General features: G+C 46.2%; 1 protein-coding gene across 2 annotated transcripts; it reads right to left on the bottom strand.

Annotated features, from left to right (window-relative positions):
* Positions 1 to 8,091: 8,091 nt before the first annotated feature.
* On the bottom strand, positions 8,092 to 22,717 carry LOC144718880 (protein lifeguard 2-like). Of its 2 annotated transcripts, none has more exons than XM_078594472.1 (12): positions 22,613 to 22,716; positions 18,288 to 18,738; positions 17,867 to 17,955; positions 17,646 to 17,710; positions 16,711 to 16,764; positions 16,142 to 16,192; positions 15,576 to 15,615; positions 14,786 to 14,823; positions 14,487 to 14,574; positions 13,961 to 14,056; positions 12,091 to 12,144; positions 8,092 to 10,626 (listed from the first exon to the last, which is right to left on the bottom strand). In XM_078594472.1, exons 2-12 carry the CDS (start codon positions 18,691 to 18,693, stop codon positions 10,480 to 10,482), a joined length of 1,128 nt encoding a protein of 375 aa, XP_078450598.1. In that variant the 5' UTR covers positions 18,694 to 18,738; positions 22,613 to 22,716; the 3' UTR covers positions 8,092 to 10,479. The 2 variants fall into 2 exon arrangements, with proteins under 2 accessions (XP_078450598.1, XP_078450592.1); XM_078594466.1 differs by lacking the exon at positions 8,092 to 10,626 and adding an exon at positions 10,633 to 11,552 and having other exon boundaries at positions 22,613 to 22,717.
* Positions 22,718 to 23,439: the final 722 nt, after the last annotated feature.

Below are 23,439 nucleotides of genomic sequence, written 5' to 3'. Positions count from 1 at the left end.
CTAACCCTCACCACTCAACCTCACCACTCACCCTCAAAACTAACCACTCTCTCACCACTCACCCTCACCACTCACCCTCACCACTCACCCTCACCACTCACCCTCACCACTCACCCTCACAACAACCACTCACCCTCACCGCTCACCACTCACCCTGACCACTCACCCTCACCAATCACACCCTCACCAATCACCACTCACCCGCACTGCTCACCCTCACCACTCACGCTCACCCTCACCACTCACCCCTCACTAATCACCACTCATAACCGCCACTCACCCTCACCACTCAACACTCACCCTCACCACTCACCCTCACTACTCACCACTCATCCTCACCAATCACACCCTCAACAATCACCACTCACCCTGACCACTCACGCTCACCACTCACCCTCACCACTCACTCTCACCACTCACCACTCATCCTCACAACAACCACTCACTCTCACCGCTCACCACTCACCCTCACTAATCACCTCACCACTCACCACTCATCCTCACCAATCACACCCTCACCAATTACCACTCACCCTCACTGCTCACCCTCACCGCTCACCACTCACCCTCACCACTCAACCTCACCCTCACCCCTCACTAATCACCACTCACAACCGCCACTCACCCTCCCCACTCACCCTCACTACTCACCACTCATCCTCACCAATCACACCCTCACCAATCACCACTCACCCTCACCACTTGCCACTCACCCTCACCACTCACCACTCACCCTCACCATTCACCCTCACCACACTCCCTCACCACTCTCCCTCACCACTCATCCTCACCAATCACACCCTCACCACTCACCCTCACCACTCACCCTCACCATTCACCCTAACCACTCATCCTCACCAATCACACCCTCACCAATCACCACTCACCACTCACCCTCAACACTCACCCTCACCACTCACCACTCACCCTCACCATTCACCCTCACCACTCTCCCTCACCACTCTCCCTCACCATTCATCCTCACCAATCACACCCTCACCAATCACCAATCACCACTCACCACTCACCCTCAACACTCACCCTCACCACTCACCCTCACCATTCTCTCTCACCACTCTCCCTCACCACTCTCCCTCACTACTCACCACTCATCCACACCAATCACACCCTCAACAATCACCACTCACCCTCACCACTCACGCTCACCACTCACCCTCACCATTCACTCTCACCACTCACCACTCACCCTCACAACAACCACTCACCCTCACCGCTCACCACTCACCCTCACTACTCACCTCACCACTCACCACTCATCCTCACCAATCACACCCTCACCAATTACCACTCACCCTCACTGCTCACCCTCACCGCTCACCACTCACCCTCACCACTCAACCTCACCCCTCACTAATCACCACTCACAACCGCCACTCACCCTCCCCACTCACCCTCACTACTCACCACTCATCCTCACCAATCACACCCTCACCAATCACCACTCACCCTCACCACTTGCCACTCACCCTCACCACTCACCCTCACCATTCACCCTCACCACTCTCCCTCACCACTCTCCCTCACCACTCATCCTCACCAATCACACCCTCACCACTCACCCTCACCACTCACCCTCACCATTCACCCTCACCACTCTCCCTCACCGCTCTCCCTCACCACTCATCCTCACCAATAACACCCTCACCACTCACCACTCACCCTCATCATTCACCCTCACCACTCTCCCTCACCACTCTCCCTCACCACTCATCCTCACCAATCACACCCTCACCAATCACCACTCACCACTCACCCTCACCACTCACCCTCACCACTCACCCTCACCACTCACCCTCACAACAACCACTCACCCTCACCGCTCACCACTCACCCTGACCACTCACCCTCACCAATCACACCCTCACCAATCACCACTCACCCGCACTGCTCACCCTCACCACTCACGCTCACCCTCACCACTCACCCCTCACTAATCACCACTCATAACCGCCACTCACCCTCACCACTCAACACTCACCCTCACCACTCACCCTCACTACTCACCACTCATCCTCACCAATCACACCCTCAACAATCACCACTCACCCTGACCACTCACGCTCACCACTCACCCTCACCACTCACTCTCACCACTCACCACTCATCCTCACAACAACCACTCACTCTCACCGCTCACCACTCACCCTCACTACTCACCTCACCACTCACCACTCATCCTCACCAATCACACCCTCACCAATTACCACTCACCCTCACTGCTCACCCTCACCGCTCACCACTCACCCTCACCACTCAACCTCACCCTCACCCCTCACTAATCACCACTCACAACCGCCACTCACCCTCCCCACTCACCCTCACTACTCACCACTCATCCTCACCAATCACACCCTCACCAATCACCACTCACCCTCACCACTTGCCACTCACCCTCACCACTCACCACTCACCCTCACCATTCACCCTCACCACACTCCCTCACCACTCTCCCTCACCACTCATCCTCACCAATCACACCCTCACCACTCACCCTCACCACTCACCCTCACCATTCACCCTAACCACTCATCCTCACCAATCACACCCTCACCAATCACCACTCACCACTCACCCTCAACACTCACCCTCACCACTCACCACTCACCCTCACCATTCACCCTCACCACTCTCCCTCACCACTCTCCCTCACCATTCATCCTCACCAATCACACCCTCACCAATCACCAATCACCACTCACCACTCACCCTCAACACTCACCCTCACCACTCACCCTCACCATTCTCTCTCACCACTCTCCCTCACCACTCTCCCTCACTACTCACCACTCATCCACACCAATCACACCCTCAACAATCACCACTCACCCTCACCACTCACGCTCACCACTCACCCTCACCATTCACTCTCACCACTCACCACTCACCCTCACAACAACCACTCACCCTCACCGCTCACCACTCACCCTCACTACTCACCTCACCACTCACCACTCATCCTCACCAATCACACCCTCACCAATTACCACTCACCCTCACTGCTCACCCTCACCGCTCACCACTCACCCTCACCACTCAACCTCACCCCTCACTAATCACCACTCACAACCGCCACTCACCCTCCCCACTCACCCTCACTACTCACCACTCATCCTCACCAATCACACCCTCACCAATCACCACTCACCCTCACCACTTGCCACTCACCCTCACCACTCACCCTCACCATTCACCCTCACCACTCTCCCTCACCACTCTCCCTCACCACTCATCCTCACCAATCACACCCTCACCACTCACCCTCACCACTCACCCTCACCATTCACCCTCACCACTCTCCCTCACCGCTCTCCCTCACCACTCATCCTCACCAATAACACCCTCACCACTCACCACTCACCCTCATCATTCACCCTCACCACTCTCCCTCACCACTCTCCCTCACCACTCATCCTCACCAATCACACCCTCACCAATCACCACTCACCACTCACCCTCAACACTCACCCTCACCATTCACCACTCATCCTCACCAATCACACCCTCACCAATCACCACTCACCCTCACCACTTGCCACTCACCCTCACCACTCACCACTCACCAATCACACCCTCACCAATCACCACTCACCACTCACCCTCAACACTCACCCTCACCACTCACCACTCACCCTCACCATTCACCCTCACCACTCTCCCTCACCACTCTCCCTCACCACTCATCCTCACCAATCACACCCTCACCAATCACCACTCACCACTCACCCTCAACACTCACCCTCACCACTCACCCTCACCATTCACCCTCACAACTCTCCATCACCACTCTCCCTCACCACTCATCCTCACCAATCACACCCTCACCAATCACCACTCACCCTCAACACTCACCCTCACCACTCATCCTCACCCTCACCACTCTCCCTCACCACTCATCCTCACCAATCACACCCTCACCGCTCTCCCTCACCACTCATCCTCACCAATAACACCCTCACCAATCACCACTCACCCTCAACAATCACCCTCACCACTCACCACTCACCCTCATCATTCACCCTCACCACTCTCCCTCACCACTCATCCTCACCAATCACACCCTCACCAATCACCACTCACCCTCAACACTCACCCTCACCATTCACCACTCATCCTCACCAATCAAACCCTCACCAATCACCACTCACCCTCACCACTTGCCACTCACCCTCACCCCTCACCACTCACCCTCACCACTCACCCTCACCACTCATCCTCACCAATCACACCCTCAACAATCACCACTCACCCTCACCACTCACGCTCAACACTTACCCACACCACTCATGCTCACCACTAACCCTCACCACTCACCCTCACCACTCACTAATCACCTCTCACAACCGTCACTCAACCTCACCACTCACTCTTACCACTCACCCTCATCACTCACCCTCACCACTCACCCTCACAACAACCACTGACCCTCACTACTCACCCTCACCACTCATCCTCACCAATCACACCCTCACCAATCACCACTCACCCTCACTGCTCACCCTCACCGCTCACCACTCAACCTCACCCTCACCACTCACGCTCACCCTCACCACTCACCCCTCACTAATCACCACTCACAACTGCCACTCACCCTCCCCACTCACCCTCACCACTCACCCTCACCAATCACCACTCACCCTCACCACTCACCCTCACCACTCACTACTCACCCTTACCACTCACCCTCACCATTCACCCTCACCACTCTCCCTCACCACTCACCCTCACCACTCTCCACTCACCCTCACTACTCAACACTCACCCTCAACACTCACCCTCACCGCTCACCACTCACCCTGACCACTCACCACTCATCCTCACCAATCACACCCTCAACAATCACCACTCACCCTCACCACTCATGCTCAACACTCACCCTCACCACTCATGCTCACCACTAACCCTCACCACTCACCCTCACCACTCACTAATAACCTCTCACAACCGTCACTCACCCTCACCACTCACTCTTACCACTCACCCTCACCACTCACCCTCACAACAACCACTCACCCTCACTGCTCACCCTCACTGCTCACCCTCCCCACTCACCCTCGCCACTCACCCTCACCAATCACCACTCACCCTCACCACTCACCCTCACCACTCACCAGTCACGTTCACCACTCACCCTCACTACTCACCACTCACCCTCACCACTCACCCTCACAACAACCACTGACCCTCACTACTCACCCTCACCACTCATCCTCACCAATCACACCCTCACCAATCACCACTCACCCTCACTGCTCACCCTCACCGCTCACCACTCAACCTCACCCTCACCACTCACGCTCACCCTCACCACTCACCCCTCACTAATCACCACTCACAACTGCCACTCACCCTCCCCACTCTCCCTCACCACTCACCAGTCACGCTCACCACTCACCCTCACTACTCACCACTCACCCTCAACACTCACCCTCACCGCTCACCACTCACCCTCACCACTCACCCTGACCACTCACCACTCATCCTCACCAATCACACCCTCAACAATCACCACTCACCCTCACCACTCACGCTCAACATTCACCCTCACCACTCATGCTCACCACTAACCCTCACCACTCACCCTCACCACTCACTAATCACCTCTCACAACCGTCACTCACCCTCACCACTCACTCTTACCACTGATGACAGCAGTACATGCTGACGTTTTGTATGTTAAATGTAAAAGCTAAATGTGTGAATGTGTGTGTCGGAAATGTTAAGGGCGATTGTAAAGTAATCTACAACCTTCGATTAGTCCTTTGCGCGATTCAAAGAATCGATTCCTGGCATGTTGGGGGTTTACATTTTGAATGACAGAGTTTTATTTTCATTGGTATGTTATGTTTTAATGTTTTCAGGAGTTTTTAATTACATTTTTGCCCCGGTCAACGCCGGATATTTCCCATTCGTAGCAGTTTATATCGACTATAACCAACTTATAGTAAACGGGAATCGTCCGATTCTAAAGGAATCTACAACCTTCGATTCCTCTGCGCGATTCAGAGAATCGATTCTTGGCGCGTCGGGTTTAAAAGTAATTACACAGTTGTATTTTCATTGGTATGTAATGTTTTAAAGTTTTCAGAAGATTTCAAATGTATTTTCCCCCCGGGCAACGCTGGGTATATCGAGTTTATACCACAAAGTCGTCGCTTGACACGTGTGGGTTGTCGAGGCCTAGTACCGTGCAGAGCCTCCGGCCTCGCCTAGATTGCCCACCCGGCTGAGGCTGGGTACTGGGGCCGTTACCCCCCCCCCCCCGCGCTACAATAATACTGTCTAATCGCTATAATTTTATTATCTACCGACCCTATAATAGTAATTGCACACATTGGGGTGGGGGGGGGAGTGAAGAGGACGTGAAACTTTGATGAATTTACCTCAGAGTCGCGTGTTAATGCGTGCGCATATTTTTAACGGGAATTAAAAATGGCGTCCACCCCGCAGCGAAGGCGTCGCTACCCGTTGCCAGGGGCAACCGCCGTGGTCCGCGCCGGTCGGCAATAGCAAATAAATAAATAAAGCGTTAAATAAATAGAAATCGCACTAAATCGATAATCGGTCCGATTTAACGTTTAGAGACGAAAAATCGGAAATGCCTAAGTTTACCGCGGGGCCGGGGGCGTGCCCACCTGCAAAATTTAATCTCGGCGAACCCCACGGTCCGAGAGCTACATCCCCCGCAAGGGAGCGTATGCAGACGGACGGACAGACAGATAGACAGACAGACAAAAAATGAATTATATAGGTTAGAAGAAGAAAGAAGATAAGTCCAAGTGATGGGTCATCTTTCTGGGAGGTGCTGAGGAGGGCAGGTTCCTCCAAATTGACCATTAATAATGTTTAAAACAAAAGTCCAGAGTTGATGAGCACTTGTCAATGTGTATCTGTGGGAAACTACACTGCTGCCTGTAACCACTCTACATTAATTGGAGGTTCTCTATGCATAATGTACATGTGGGAAGTTTGATGTCATCAAACACCTTCACATAGAGGGACCAGCAACATGGTGGGTATGTAGAAATTACAGATGTATTCGACATTGTCTGAATTGCCAACTGTGCACAATACCTGGCTACCTGACACATGCACCATGGCAAATGCCCAAAGGATTACACCGTGAAATGCTAACGGCAGTAGTGGAAGATGATTTTATGTTGCCGTTCCTTTTTACAGTTCCGAAAAAGAAGTTTTAAGCAGTTTCACATGACTCCGGTTTTTCCTCATCTATGATTCGTATGGTTGGCTATGTACGGTGCAAAAAAGTTCAACATATGTGACTCGTGTCTATAAACATGAATTCCTGACAGCTTGCCAGTGGTTCAGACCGAGCAATGATCAGGTTATATTAACAATGGACAAATAAAGTATTTTCTTCCAAGCTATTTCAATATTACAGCAGAAAACGGTGCAAAGCAACAGGCTTGCAGCACTGCCAGCTGTGCATATATTTCACATGCAGCTACATGTAAAATGTTCAAGTAGGTACAGCTTTTGTTAAAAATAAGTCAATCAAATTGTTCATCATAAAGCTGCATAACTTGCATGACAATATTTGCGTTTTGTCCAAATACGTGTGTTATTTTAATTGACAGGAGTGCTGTTCCAAGATATATAATTTTCTCAGCACAAGTGCAATGTGACAGCATCCTGTTTTTGCAATGGATTCTTAAGTTCGTGCTTGTCATGTTAGTTGAGATTGTATACCGTATGTACGAATTATGCATTGAATGTTGAAAAGTCCACTTGGTTGTAGGTTAAATGGACCAAACTTTGTGTAAAATTCAAGAAAGTGTAAAGTGCAAGGTACAAGTCGTGTGTAATGATTCATACTTGGATGTATTGAACTTCAGAGGCTCTGTTCAAGTATAATTTAGCAATAGGAAAAATATAGGCTTTAAAAATTAAGATGTTGATCAAACCGTGTTTCTTTATTTGAATAACCCTTTAGTTGAATTATTGTAACGGGTTCTAATTCCATCTAATGGGTTTCATTTCAGCTTCTTAATAATTTGGAAGTAAAAACATCTCAGAATCAAAATTGAGTCAAATGACAAGAGTTATTCGCGATTAAGTCATCCAACAGTTTAATACACAACATCAGTTTTGAAATAACAGTGACTTTACATTGACTCATTATTTTCATATGAGCACAGCCAATGTAAATGCAGCAAGCTGCATCATTCAGTCTCAATATAGACCCCACAACATGTATAATGGTGTGACGACTACAACAGATAACAGTTGGGCAGATCTGTCGATTGATATTCTTGGAGCCAAGTGACTGATTAAAAAATGCAGCTGCTACATTTAATTTCTACCACCAAGAATAATTAACCTGTAAAGTCATACTATACGGCAAGAAAAAAATCTCAAGTTAAATTTCACATCTGTAACAGGGCTCTGTTATATTCAATTGGAAAAAGCAACCCCATGCCTACTGATCCACACATCATTTCACATTCAACCACCTATTCATTGGGTCTTTTTGGTAAAGTCACATAGATGGTTCATAGAAAATAACAAAACTACGACATCAGGAGGATGACGATCGTTTGTGTTTGGATCGAAACGTAGTTTTTTGTTCTACTCTTCGAACCATCTACGTGACTTTACCGAAAGACCCGATGAATATGAATTCCTGCAGTCACGAAAGCTTTAAGTCATTATTCAACCACCTGTTGATTGATGTTAAAAGTGGGACTGTGGCTCATAAGGGCCTGGAGTTGCTCATCACTGAACCTATGCCATATCTACACCAGGAACACTTTCATAATGCATTGCACAGTTTACATAGCTTATCTCGGTCTTGAGACTGGCTTTAGTGTATCAGCATGCAGTACCTGTAGAAGTGTAAATCTAGCCTCTACTCACAAAATAAGTGCATCACGATGTAAGGAAGTTATGCATGTCTAATATCGGGTTGTGCACCCCAAACACTGGTGCGTGTGGGTGACGATCTAAGCTGAGAAGCATAATAGCATGAAGTGGTCTATTCAAACGTGGTTGTTGTCTACTGCACTTGTGAAGCCATTCACAGCAGGAAACGCTCTGCCTTAAATGCAATGGCAAAATGCCATCTCAAAAGAAATTATGCCTTTGGGTTGACTAGACTGCTTCTTCTGGGTGTTTAAATTACTTCTCATCATGCTAGGGACTGGGGAGGAATGGGCAAGGGAATTTAAGATAGGTATCGGCCATGACAAGTGTACAAGATTTGTACCATAAAGTTAGCAGTGTGTATTTCATCTGGCTGCAAAACAGATTGATTCACACAACACTCTTGCTTTCTACGAGGCACGTAATAAAAGCTTGTCCCACCCCAGCATCTTGTTAACATCCACCCACCACCAGCACATACTAGTTAACCCGTTGTGCTCATTTGTCAATTAAAACCTCCGAAAAAAATCACTGGGACTTTGGATAAGCAGAGAACCCCAATATACATAAGATTCATTATTACACTGCACAGCTGCTTATCTGCAGAAGTCCATGCCAAAATTACATTTGACTAGGAAAAAGTGACAGGGTATGGATCTGACGGGGTTGTCCCGAGGTCTCGGATGCTAAATGAATCTCGCACGAACTAAAACAAACGTCACCTGCTTCATTGCAGTGGTCTTCGATATGGGGTGAATGAGCATATTTCTCTAAATTGACAATAAACACCACAGAGCAACATCAGTGATCGGAAAGATTTCTGAATTTGTTCCAAGCAACCAAAATGTTTGATCAGGCTAAGATTTGTTTTTTTTTTATTTTGTGAGCACACTTCAAGCTCAAGGGTATACTTCAGTTTGCATGTGTATGTATGAATTTTAAGTAAACTTAATCAATGGCACTACTACCCTCTCGACATATACGTTCTTCAGTAAGTCAAACAAATAAAGTAATATAAATTAAATGTAACCAAGTGGACAACTGCATAAAACACAAGGCCTACAGTACCAATTCATGTATTAAGCTACTACAAGTAGGATTTTTGAAATTATAAACATCGATAAACACACTGCATGTTTTACAAATGCTGTAATGACAATGCTGGTATGTTGGAGATATATATACTTGCTTATTCCAGTTGCACGAATGATAAGCCTTGCATTAATTCGCTGAACAATAATATCTCTAGAGTATAAACACTGAGACTTAAACATTAGCACTACATCCTTCAAACTACACATGTGGCTCACCACAACTCCCATCGGACAATCCCATATACTAACAGATACATTTTACTACCACATCCGAATGAGGACAATTTTATACACAAGCTCCCCTCTGGTGGTCGAAAGTACTGGCCAGGAACAACTGGAGTGGGTGAATGAGGGGTAGTAAGTACCGGAAATTGCTACTTATGCTTGCACATGACAACACCTGATCAACTGATGGACTGACCAGCAGGCATGCACCATGCACGCAGGTAGTAGGGCATGGCAAGTGGAGGGGTTAAGATGGCGGTCAATCGCGAGTACCGAAGAGCTGCAGCATGAAGGTGAAGATGTACACAATGTCCATGTAGAGGCTGAGCGCGCCATAAACATGCTCCTCGGGGCTGATCGAGTGTCGCCGGTTGCCCAGCAACAGCTGTGTGTCGAAGGCCAGGAACTGCAAAGGCGTGTGGAAGAAAAGTAAGGAAGAGGTGACCAGCAAGAACATTTGCTGTGAATTCAATTAAGAGCTTACTGCAAAAAAAAAGTTGGGAGTAAAGAATTATTGATGAATGTGTGCCATAGCTTGTTAGAGGGAGCAACTGAAAGGAGACAGCTCATTAAGATGCATAGCAGTGATTGGCTGCAAATGTAGGTGCGGAACAGACGCCAGGCAGACCGGAGATTGAGACGATGAGGAGGGGGTTATATACGGGAGCGTGAGAGAAAGTGGAGTTTGTCGCAGTGAAGAGAAGAGGAAAGATAGAGAAGCTAGCAGAGCGTATAGCTAGCAGTGGAGAAGCTAGCAGAGTATATAGTGGAAGGTTAGCAGTAGAGAAGCTAGCAGAAGATATAGTGAGATGCTAGCAGTGGAGAAGCTATCCGAGTGTATAGTAATAGGCTAGCAGTGGAGAGGCTAGCGGAGTGTACGGTGGGAAGTTATCAGTGTGTAGTGGTAGGCCAGCAGCAGAGAGAGCAAAGTGAGCGGAGCGTGACAGGCAGGATAGCAGTGGAGAGACTAGGAGAGTGAGAGAGAGAACCGGCTAGCAGTGGAGAGGCTAGGAGAGTGAGAGAGAGGAAGCAAGCCGTGGAGAGACTGAGAGAGAAAGGGGGGGGGGGCGGAGTGAGCTAAGTGAGCGGAGCGTGACAGGCAGGCTAGCAGTGGAGAGACTAGGAGAGTGAGAGACAGAACAGGCTAGCAGTGGAGAGACTAGGAAAGTGAGAGAGAGAACAGGCTAGCTGTTCTCTCTCTGTGGAGAGAGAACAGCTAGCCTGAAGCAAGCTGTGGAGAGTCTGAGAGAAAGAGGGGGAGCAGAGCGAAGCAGGCGAGCAGCGCAAGTTGGAAAACAAGACGAAATTATGGGGTGTTGAACGCGAAGAGATCTGTTAAATAAAAGTGACACAGGAGAAAAAGAACAAGTGGTCCACGTGAAATAAAAACACTGCACTTGTAATCGGTAACCTTCAACATCAATGGATTGCATGAAATGGCACAACATGCAGTCCATGTAGCAGGTGTAAATATGCTCAAAACTGAAAAAAGTGCACCCCGATGCCATGAAGTTACACAACGTTCTACTCCAGCCCAAAGGTATGCACGTCTATTATCACATTCTATTCCCCAACACTTGTACGTGTGGGTGGCTCTCATGAAATTTTACTTTTAGTTTTCATGCGGCACAATAACCAACATCAATACAAAAAATAAAAGCAATGCAACGTAATATATCTAATGGGCACATTCACAATGCAATCACCGTGCAAAATCTGCAGATTAGTAATTTTGCATATCAAGTTAGACAAGAAAGTATTATGAGAAGATAGGTCTTTGCATATTTGGCGAAGCTGGAACAGATTATAAACATAATATTTGATTTTCTGCCTCTAGGGATATGGCAGGACATGAGGATCAAAAGCTCACCAAAGTGAAAACCACAGCGCCCAGGCCTGCATATACCGTCTGTATCCAGGGGATCTGCGGACACACGTGGCTCATCCCTTACAACAACTCCTGGTTTACGATATTATATAACACATTCCGCAGTTACGGCATATGCTTCACAAGCCAAAACAACATATTTTGAAAGGTAACCTATAGCTACAAAATCGTACATCCTTTATTTGTCAATCAGATGCTGGATAAGAGTCTCCCCATTCCTGTGTGGGTCATGAAGACTATGTGACCACATTTCATCACACTTCAGTGTGGGTTCATAAACGTGGTGAATATAGATCTGGAAGCATAAACATACAGTTCAACAACAATAGCATATGTATGACTATGTAATTACCTCTTGATTTGAAGCTTTCGTGACTGCAGGAATCCATACTCTTTGGTTCTTTCGGTAAAGTCACGTAGGTAGAAAAATAAAATAAAAAATAATATCACGACGTATCGATCGCAACACAAGCGGTCGTCCTCAGGCGGAAAAAAATGAACCAGCAGTGGAACTGCTGAACCAGCGAGAGAGCTGTTACAACAAGAGGTTATTTACGTGGCGATTGGCAAGCAAGCGGAGTCTGAGCTGGAAAGGAATTTTATCCCCGGACGTAAGCACATCAGTTGTGTTAATGGGGTAGATTAGGGAGAGAGAGATTAACATGAAATAAGCTTCCGTCGCAGCATAAGAGTATCATCCCAGCATATGTGCACAACAGCAGTGTTAATGGGAGATTAGCACTATGTTGATGGGAGAGATTAGGCAGAGAGATTAGGGGGATTAGCAAGTTAATGTCATGTCTATGTGTAACACAAGCTGCGGCGCTGCCAACTGCGCTGCGAGGCAAGCGCATCCACGCAAGAGAACCACCGCAACGGTGGTCACGCCAGTGAGACACAAAGCCCATCACACAGCCAGAACCATCGATATATCGACTCTCTGAGTTGCATTGCCGTGTTAGGTGCCTCTGCATTAACGGGCTGGGGTCTCACTAACATGGCCACTTCTGTTCCCTTCGCCTCGATGTATCGATGGTTCTGGCTGTGTGATGGGCTTTGTGACACACTGGCATGACCACCATTGCGGTGGTTCTCGTGTGTGGACGCGCTTGCCTCACAGCGCAGTTGGCAGCGCCGCAGCTTGTGTTACACAGACATAACATTAACTTACTAATCCCCCTAATCTCTACCATTAACATAGTGCTAATCTCCCATTTACTCTGCTGTTGTGCGCATATGCGGGGATGATACTCATATGCGGCGACGGAAGCTCATTTCATGCTAATCTCTCTCTCCCTAATCCGTTAACACAACTGACGTGCTTGCGTCCAGGGATGGAATACCTTCCCAGCTCAGACCCCGCTTGCTTGCCCAATGCCACATAAATAACCTCTTGTTGTAACAGCTCTCTCGCTAGTTCAGCAATTCCACTGCTGGATATTTTTTCCGCCTGAGGACGACCGCTTGTGTTGCGATCGAAACGTCGAAATATATGAATTTTCGTTTTTTTTTCCTACGTGACTTTACCTAAAGAACCAAAGAGTATGTAATTACCTGCATAGTTTTGCTACACTTTAAAATGTTATTCATAATAAAAGCAAGTGATATTTAATATCAACTACTGTATGAGTCAGGAAGAATGTCAATATTTGTTATGAAAACAGCATTTTTATTATATGAATGACACTAAGACAGGCTAACCTTGAAATGGAATGACAACCCTACCATTAGAGATAACTTCTTGTTTGACATTGTTCTCGAAACTAAACTACGTGTAGATGTGTTAGAGGACAATATTGGCCACATCAGTCAGTCCCTATGGTATAGAATGCATGCTATGTGTTGGACTCACGTATCCAAATGGCACAGTGAAGACAGCCACCAGCCCAGTCAGGAGGAGAGCCATGGACAATACGAACATGAGGCCGTGGCATGATGTGAAGTCAAACTGTAGAAACGCATGCACACACGCATAATCTCAAACCAATGTGCTGCGATGCAGTGACAAGATTTAAGATGCGTATCAACATCTAATAAACTGTATATTAATCTTAACCTACAACTTGGAGATATCTATAATTAAAATATTCTCAGAATTTAATGCTGTGGACTTAATTTTCAGCCCTTTGCCAAGGCAATGCTGGATGCAGACCTCCCCATGTCATGGGTGTTGTTTGACTATATTTCACCACGTTGGTCAGTGCGGGTTGGCACCTCGGAACTGGTACAGATATCACTCTCCACTGATGACAGCCACGGTCGGGAATACAAATTCAAGTTGCCAGGTTCATAGCACATTGTGTGAGCCCACCGTGCAACTGTTCAATCCCAGTTGCGAACTTATGGGAACACAAATAAAAAAAAAGGCCAAACTGTACCTTGGTCTGGAAGCAGAAGAGGGTGACTGCTGCACACACCATTGCCGTGATGCCCAGACACATGAGAACCGACTTGGTACTGTAGTAACTGCTCACACCCAGCATGACAGATTTACAACATCAGTACCTTTGTCTTCAAAAATAGGGCTTGTGAAAAAAGATAAGCGTGTGTAGTACATCATACAATGTTGACAATTTATATTTAGTCTTTTTTTATATGAGAATTATGCTGCAAGAGTGTGAGTATAGAGCAATGCAATTTAATTGGGGGTATGCATGAGTGTTCAGATTCTGAGCACCTGGCTAGCATCCCCGTCATGTAAGCCATGGCCAGCGTCTGTTAAGGGGTGGGGGAGGTACATTGATACAGGACTCTTTAATGCGTTCAACAAAAGTCTTGGTCTCTCAGGGCCCACTGTGGTCATCTGGATATGCATCCAGTCATCACCGTGTGCTATTCAGCAGACATAAACAGCATATTTAATACATTTTCAATACACAAATTTGATTATTACGCCTGTTTACCCAGGAAAGCCTCACCGAATCTCAAAATTATTTTTCAGGAGGGTCCTACTAAGTAGGAGGTGATATTACAATTTAATTAGTAAAAAGTATCATCTTTATAAACCATGAAGATTGCTTGTGTTGCGATCGAAACGTCGTGATTTGTTTTATATTATTTCTTTACCGAAAGAACCAAAGAGTATGGATTCCTGGAGTCACGAAAGCTTTAAATCAAGATTTATAAACCATTTTTTTTCCCCAAATGAATAAAGCAGCATATAAACAAATGCAAAGTCAACTATTAACGTTATGTAAACACTTTCTGAAATACTTATTAAATATTCACAACACATTCAGGCCAATTTGTATAACAAACAATATTTTCACACGAAATTTGTAATCTTGGTTTATAAATTAACTAAATCATATAACTGACATTTTTTGCAACCATTTTTCATCACCTGGTGTTTGATATAACATGTTTAAATAAAATAATACACTTTATTAATTCATTAACTGTCTTGATAAAAAATCTCAAAGTATCCCGAATATCATGAATTAAAATAATAAAACCAAAGTACTTACAAACACAGACAGCAAGATGTAGTTGAGAGGAAACATTCTCCTGTCAAAATATAAAACGATCATATATTTTAATGCTTTACAAATAAGGTTTTGTATATTTTCTCCATACTTTATTTCAACTGTGCTTTTAGAATTATGTAATGAGACAAAGACTATATTCAGAAGGCATGCAGAGCAGAACATAGTGTGCGTCAGAGTACACGTGTGGAAAACGTTAACAGGACTTTGCCAGAAATGCTTTTAATTGGCCATATCAGAAGGGGTTACACTTTCCCATACAACCTGAGGCTACTTGTCACTTTTCAGTCAATCTCATATTGTTCTCACAGCCAGAATAACCAAATTAATTTTCTCAAGAGCTGCGATTTCACCAAATTAAGGGCAAAACATTTTACATGGCATTTTTGTGCAGTCATTGGTGACGATGCTGAGCCTACACTTGAGAACCCAATTTAACCACTGGTGGCTGTCTATAATTCAAACCCAGAATCTCAGCAGCATCCAGCATATTTTTACACGTTCAAATTATGAAACGCTCCCCGAATATGCAAAATCTAAATTCTAACCTTGCCTTGGTACAGCAAATGAGCACCAGGTACGTGACGAAGAACACGCCACTAGGGAGAAGACACGGGGAACAGTCATTGACACACACTGATCACGCAAACATAAATTCACCTCCCAGACTGCTTGATAATGAGTGCTAGTGACATGAGGCAATGACAAAAGATGATCTCACCGACACTTTATTAACCTTTTTTACTTAGCTATGTTCAAATTAGTATTCATATATTAAATTTAGTCTACATTTGTTCTTATAATTGTATTTAGTTATATTCGACATCACCTGATGTAATCCAGGTCTCCTTTGCTAAAAGAGGGAATTTATCACGTCTCAACAGACCGAAATTTCATCCGATTAAATAAAGGAAATGCATGATACAATACATGATGGTAAATTACATACACAATAATTATGATTATTAAAAGTATCCTCTCAATATTCACACCTTTCTCAGCTAAATTTTCATAGCATCAGTGTTCACTCTCTTACTTAAACATAATAACATTTTAAAACATACCTGTGTATAAAATGTCAGTGTATGTTATTAGCTCACTGAAAATAGCAACTTACTATGAGGTCCAGTAAATAGCTGGCGTCCGTCTCACAAACCTCTCCACTGATTCACTGGAGAAAAGCACAGTAGATTCTATCAGGTTAATGTCTCAGACAATGTAAATATATTTTTTATCACACAACAACGCAAAGTGTGCTTTGTTCGCAATTGTTTTAATGTCAACTGGAATGTGTGTGATATTGTCTACGCTTATGTGCAGTGATTTCAACTAAATACATTTGTTCACGTAATTTTTATGTTAATTGCAGGTACATTATAATAGTTGCAACATGTGTTCCTCAACATTATTTGATATGTATTAACAAGGCATGAAATTAGTTTGAAATTTTCATAATGTTCAATGCTTTTGTCAAGCCACTGGTGGAATGTCGCTCCACACTCTGTACCAGTCCTGGGGGGTTGTGTGACCCCACTTTACAGATAATTTTATAAAACTGCTAATGCAATGTTTTGCTATTAAATTAACTTTACGAGTAACATTAATGTTGGAACCGATATATAAACCACAAATATGAGATCAAAGAGTATTTAAGTGACATTTTAAGCATATGAACAAGGGACGATAACATATTTGAATATTAACTTATATCACCATAATAGTGAATGGCATATGATACGTGAAAAAATGTTGGTTAGATCGTGTGAATAAAATGTAAATCAGAGCTCTAACTCGACAAACTAACATAGCCAAACAAATCAAGTTGTCACGTGCACAAATGTGCCATATGAATTAGTTTTTTTAACAAAAAAACACGATGTTAAAAGAAAGTTTGACAATGGCATATACTGATCACTTGGGAAACGATGCATCAGTCTAGACCTAATGGGGGCAAGCAACTGTCAGCGGCTGCTTAAGACAAAACTGTCAAACAAAGGAAGCACCTCCTGCCACCAGGGCAGAGATACAGGTGATTGCTATGCAAAGGCTCACTTGAAAGTGAACACAGCCACGATGCCAAAAGTGACCAGCAGCTGTAGCATCAGGATGGTGTACACCTGCACACATGCACACAAATGTTTTTTTTTACGACTGAGGCACAATACGAAAATGTAAACGTAAATCCTGCCAGCAAGAATACACGCGAGTACTTAGCGACACATTTGTGGGAAGTGTGTTGCATTATACAAGTGTACACACGCAAACATACATACCTTACGGACGAACACACGGCGCACATTGCGATCATCCCAGGTGCCCATATCCCCATCCTCCTCACCCTCAATGGTAACCCCACCATACCCTAATGGGGTGTTTTTGAATAAGGGATGTAGGGTTGGGGTAAGGTAGACATATAACAGAGAATTGTAGATATAATTTGATATTAAGAGAGGACTCATTGAGGACTACCTTACATTTCTCTCACAATCCAATCTTTAAAGTACATTAGAGCATGGGCACTTATGCCACTATTATAACATATATACACTATACCAAATTAAAAGTGATAAAGCATGTGATAAAAAATAAGAACATGTCATAAACACACATTTTTCCACTTTTTTCCAAATACAAGCAGTGTAAAAAAAATAATGACAGTTTGGCTGGTTAAACCAGCAGGGGCTCCACACTCACCAGGACTCTGCATGCCTCCAAAGGACGGGTGCAGTGGTATGGTGGGGGGTACGAACGGTGGCTGCGGCTGTCCAGGATACCCTCCCTGCTGCTGTGGCGATGGCAGAAAGAACCCAGGGTAGACCCCCTGCTGGGGTGGTGGATAACCTCCTCCCTGGGGGGACGACAACCCTTCAGGCTGCGATTGATGGTATCTCCCAGACTGTGGTGGTGGGTATCCCCCCGGCTGGGGGGAGGGATATCCCCCGGGCTGTGGGACCGGGTACACCCATGGCTGGCCTGCTGGTGGCTGAAAGTTTCCAGGCTGGACGCCAGGGTTGGAGTACGCGCCCGGCTGATAAGGAGGAGGGTATCCCGGCTGGTTGTTGCCGTAATATTCGGGTGGAGGTGCACTGGGTGTGGCCATTGCTAGGTAACAATGGTTTGAATGTGCAGAAACCAGCAACACTGTCTGCAGAGACCAACACACAAACAAAAACACATTAATAGGTCGAACATTGGTGGTAAGAATGTACATTTCATGGTGGCCAAAGTGGCCCTCACCTCCTTACTCCCTGTAAAAGTCAATACAATGGGAGTTGAGTAGTACCCTCTCCATATACAAAGATAGTGTCATACTATATTCGAAACAAAAATTCTGGCTGGCATCCGGCTGATGTCACCGAGGACATCTCTGAGATTGAGATGTTACCCACATCCTACAGCGTTAAGCCTCCCCCTCCTAACATAAAAACCAAGAGAGACGTATAAACACATAGAACTTTTAGAGAAACACTATCATTCACTGCCAGTCAATTAAATACAAAATCAAGGGTCTTATGTGTTAAGTTGAGGAGCAAATAAAACGCAATTTCTGAGGGCATGTGTGATGAATATCTTTCTGAGGGCATGCCTGATGGATATCCAACTTGATGATAAAAGCTTGCCCTCTAATGGACTGATACATGCACCATGGGACAAACTATGACATCAGCCATCATGCAGCATTGCTCTCTTCCAGTTCAATAACTTTCATGGGTTAGCAAGTGTAATAATACAATAACCAGCAGAGCGTGTGATTCACTTTCCCTGGCACTCCTCTGCATGCTAGGTCAGCCAATGGAAACATTTTTAATCGGTGAATTGCTAAACCTCCTCCTAAAGACCAGCCGCACATTGCGGGATACCTAAACAGGCAGCTAGAGGTACCACTAAGTCCGAAGCTCAAACTGTTTTCATGACTCATCATCAGTAGGGCATGTGTGTAATGAGCTTCATGCCCTCGTATCACGGTAAGAGACTTTACTAGAACTTACAAAAACGCAAACGTAAAGGCCTTGGCTAGATAAATGCCACGTATACAACTCGTGAGATTAGTCTCTATCTAGATATGAAGTTTTCGTGACTGCAGGAATCCACACTCTTACGAGGCGCAAGTTAAACAATATTTGCCTACATGCTAACATTAAACTACCAATGTCACCAAGCCAATAAATGTAGGTATTTTTGAGTGCAACAACAGCAAATGAGATTTTAAAAATAAAAATCATATGTAGTACCCCACATCTCGTCGAATCACACGTGTTTGCTTACACTGAGTTCTGTCAATTTACATTCGCGGCATATCCTGGAATAACCAGATACCCATATTTAGAACATGGTGTACATCATATTTATTTTCAGTAACGCATGCTTGTTTCACATTGATACAATTGGTAACGCACTTTTGATAGTGGTTTCTGTATCATCTGCACAGATGGCCACTCACAATCATATACATAATTCCAACATTATCCTCAATCCCCAGACTCGTGGCAAAAACGACCATTCTGGACAATAGAGCTTTTGTGTCTTATCACGTTTACCACTGACCCAACCCCAAGACATTCCTCATTTGTAACACAGAAATATAGCAAGTATTCCACGTAATTATATGGGTTGTACACAACGTTCCCAGCAGGTATTTGCTGGCATACACATGTTGTAGTAAATTAAATGATGTCCCCATGGTGACATTTCACTTCAGCGTATTACATTAAACGAGTGCCCACTGAGACACGTTGTGGTCTCTGAAATGGAGATACAGTACTCTATAAATATTACATTACGAACGACTATAACCAACAAGTAAATAACAATTGTGCACTAAATTAATGAAATAGAATGCTCAAACATACAAATGCAGTACACCTATTAAAAATAGTACTTATACTAAGTTTATTATGAATCATTATAAATCATGAACATTATAAACAATGCCAATTCAGCTCTTTCATTACAATACCAGCGGATACAATGCAAGTGAATACGACAATCAACCCACGTCAATAATATGGCCGATTTCCCTGCCAGAAAACATATTGGGACCAAACTGCAATGAATCCTGATTCCGACGAAACTGGTCCAAAGTTGTCAATAACTGCATCACTGCTGCTGTCAATTAGTCACATTCGCCAAATTTATTTTTTATAATGCAAAACAAGAGAAAGACAACGCACTTCTGCACGAAATGCTAATGTTTTGCATAAACACATTGACTACTGGGTAGCTTTTTACAAATATTATCTTGTTTTAGACTAAACACATTGTAAATTAGGTTATATTATACAAATAGTTCACCCTTTAACGTGCCTTGCTTCACAAGTCATTCTTGACGAGGATTCCCTGGTAATACAGATGTCCTCCTCAGGCGCTATTATCTAGTTTAAATGACTCGCATTAACTACTGAAATCAACGTATGCTGAATGTTTCGGGGCCACGTGGTGAGCAGTGAGTATGCATTGTGAACAAGAACACATTGCTGCGGAGGGAGCTGGTAGGAACGTTGGGTTGCTCTGTCAATGGCCAGGGTCAACGGCGGCGTGGTGTATTCCGCAAATATGGCCCCACCTTCCCTCCCCGCCCCACCCTCCCAGCCCCACCCTCCCTCCCCACCCTCCCAGCCCCACCCTCCATCCCCACCGTCCCTCCCCACCCTCCCCACCCAGCCCCACCCTCCCTCCCCACCAAGCCCCACCCTCCCTCCCTCCCCACCCAGCCCCACCCTCCCTCTCCACCCAGCCCCACTCTCCCTCCCTACCCAACCCCACCTCCCCACTCAGCCCCACCCTCCCTCCCCACCCTACACAGACCCACCCTCCCTCCGCACCCAGCCCCTCCCTCCCCACCCAGCCCCTCCCTGCACGACGGACGGACACAATAATCCCCTGTGGGCAGGTGTAACCAGGAGGTTCCTACCAGTATAATGCGTTTAGTATGTATCTGACTGGGTACAATGTTCATTGCATAAACGCATACAATCCATGGATTTTAAATGTTTGTGTCATGGCGTATGTATGTTGAACTTCTTTCGCACTGCACGTAGCCAAACGTGCTAATGGCTGTGTGTAAAATTTACACCCTGGACACCCTTGAAAATTAGAACCATCTCAAGGTATTATCCAGGTGAAATTTTGAATACAAACAAAAAAAATGCGGACTGACCAACGTGGCAAGTCAAACCAGGTGACCGATACGGTACGGAGAGGCCCTCATCCGCCAACAGTGGCTTTACAAAAAAGGGCTGGACATGTACTTCTCATTAACCCACTGAATTACATCACACGAATGCATGGTAAAGAGATGGCTTCTCTGCTACATGACGGTCAATGCGAGTCACATTTGCAAATTTGATTTGTAACGTTGATAATTACCTGCGTATCGATAGTTACATTTTAATGTGCCGTTTTATTGAGGTACTGTATGTCGTCTTGGTGTGGTCTGGGACGAGTTTGCTGCTGTTTTTACTGCCTTGCCCAATCTTGATCAATCAGGCTCAGCTCATAACTTAATTATATTTAGTGACTTGCTTACCATTCTCTAAATTGTGCACTCCTATCGTTGTTTTTCTATCCTTAGCTGTTGTAACCTGCTCACCCGTCCATACTGGACATGAGAGCTTCATGCCTCATCGGATTCCTCCTCCAGCCGCAGCGTTGCTCTATGAGCCCCGTGCAGCTTCGTGTCGAACCCTACTAATCCTCGCGAGTCGCCTCACCATGGCACAGCACTAATCAAATCAAAACTCCACGGAATAGTTAGAAATGTCTTTTAAAATAATACCGGAGGCATATTCAACCCCAACGCCGACCTTCCACAACATTCCAGCAAACGCGCCAGTAACGCCGCTCCCCATTGGTCCGCGGGATAAACAACACAACATTCACGCGCCCGGTGAACAACTAAAAAACCCGCGCAACGACATCAGCTCAGTATGTATTTAACGTGTCTTTAAAATGTGAGGTTATGTGTATATATTTTGTTTTATCGAGTTTGAAGGGGGGAGGAGGGGGGGGGTTAATCTTACCGGGCGCGTGCGGGCTCGAGTCTGGAGTGACGGGACACCGCGCGGTGGGCGTGTACAGCGTGCGCGTCACTTCCGGAAGACTTCCGGCTCCGCCCCCCCCCACGTGTTTTTTTCTTTTTCGACACGTGGAGTGGTGCTCGGGGGAGCGGTGGCGTAGCGGTTAGCGCGATGTGCGACGAGCCCTATAACACATTCCTGCGGAGGGAGCTGGTAGGAACGTTGGGTTGCTCGGTCAATGGCCTGGGTCAACGGCGGCGTGGTGTATTCCGCAAATATGCCCGATTGTGAGGGCGGGCACAAGCCAGCGTGAGTAGGTTAATCGTTGAGTTTTATAAGGGCACCACGGGGTGACCAGCCCCTCCCCACCCTCCCCACCCAGCCCCTCCCCACCCTCCCCACCCAGCCCCTCCCCACCCTCCCCACCCAGCCCCTCCCCACCCTCCCCACCCAGCCCCTCCCCACCCTCCCCACCCAGCCCCTCCCCACCCTCCCCACCCAGCCCCTCCCCACCCTCCCCACCCAGCCCCTCCCCATCCTCCCCACCCAGCCCCTCCCGGCACGACGGACGGACACAATAATCCCCTGTGGGTGTAACCAGGAGGTTCCTACCAGTATTATGGGCTAGCTTTACTAACCGGCTTCGCCTGGGACTTGGATTCATCACGCCCGGCCGCCTTTGTCTCCCCAGTGGCGATGTTCACACCAGTTACTCGTTTGAGGCTGAGTCGATCTAGGGGAGGCTCAGGACCGGTTCTAATAATCGTCACCGGTGGTGGCCGTGAGCAGGAATCAAACTCTGGTCGCCGGGTTCGTATCGCAGCGTGCTA

Source organism: Lampetra planeri, chromosome 1, assembly GCF_965212315.1.
Source record: "Lampetra planeri chromosome 1, kcLamPlan1.2.h2, whole genome shotgun sequence".
In the NCBI taxonomy this organism is placed as follows: domain Eukaryota; kingdom Metazoa; phylum Chordata; class Hyperoartia; order Petromyzontiformes; family Petromyzontidae; genus Lampetra; species Lampetra planeri.
Note: the sequence above shows the minus strand (reverse complement) of the source record. Positions and strands in the feature narration are given on the sequence as shown.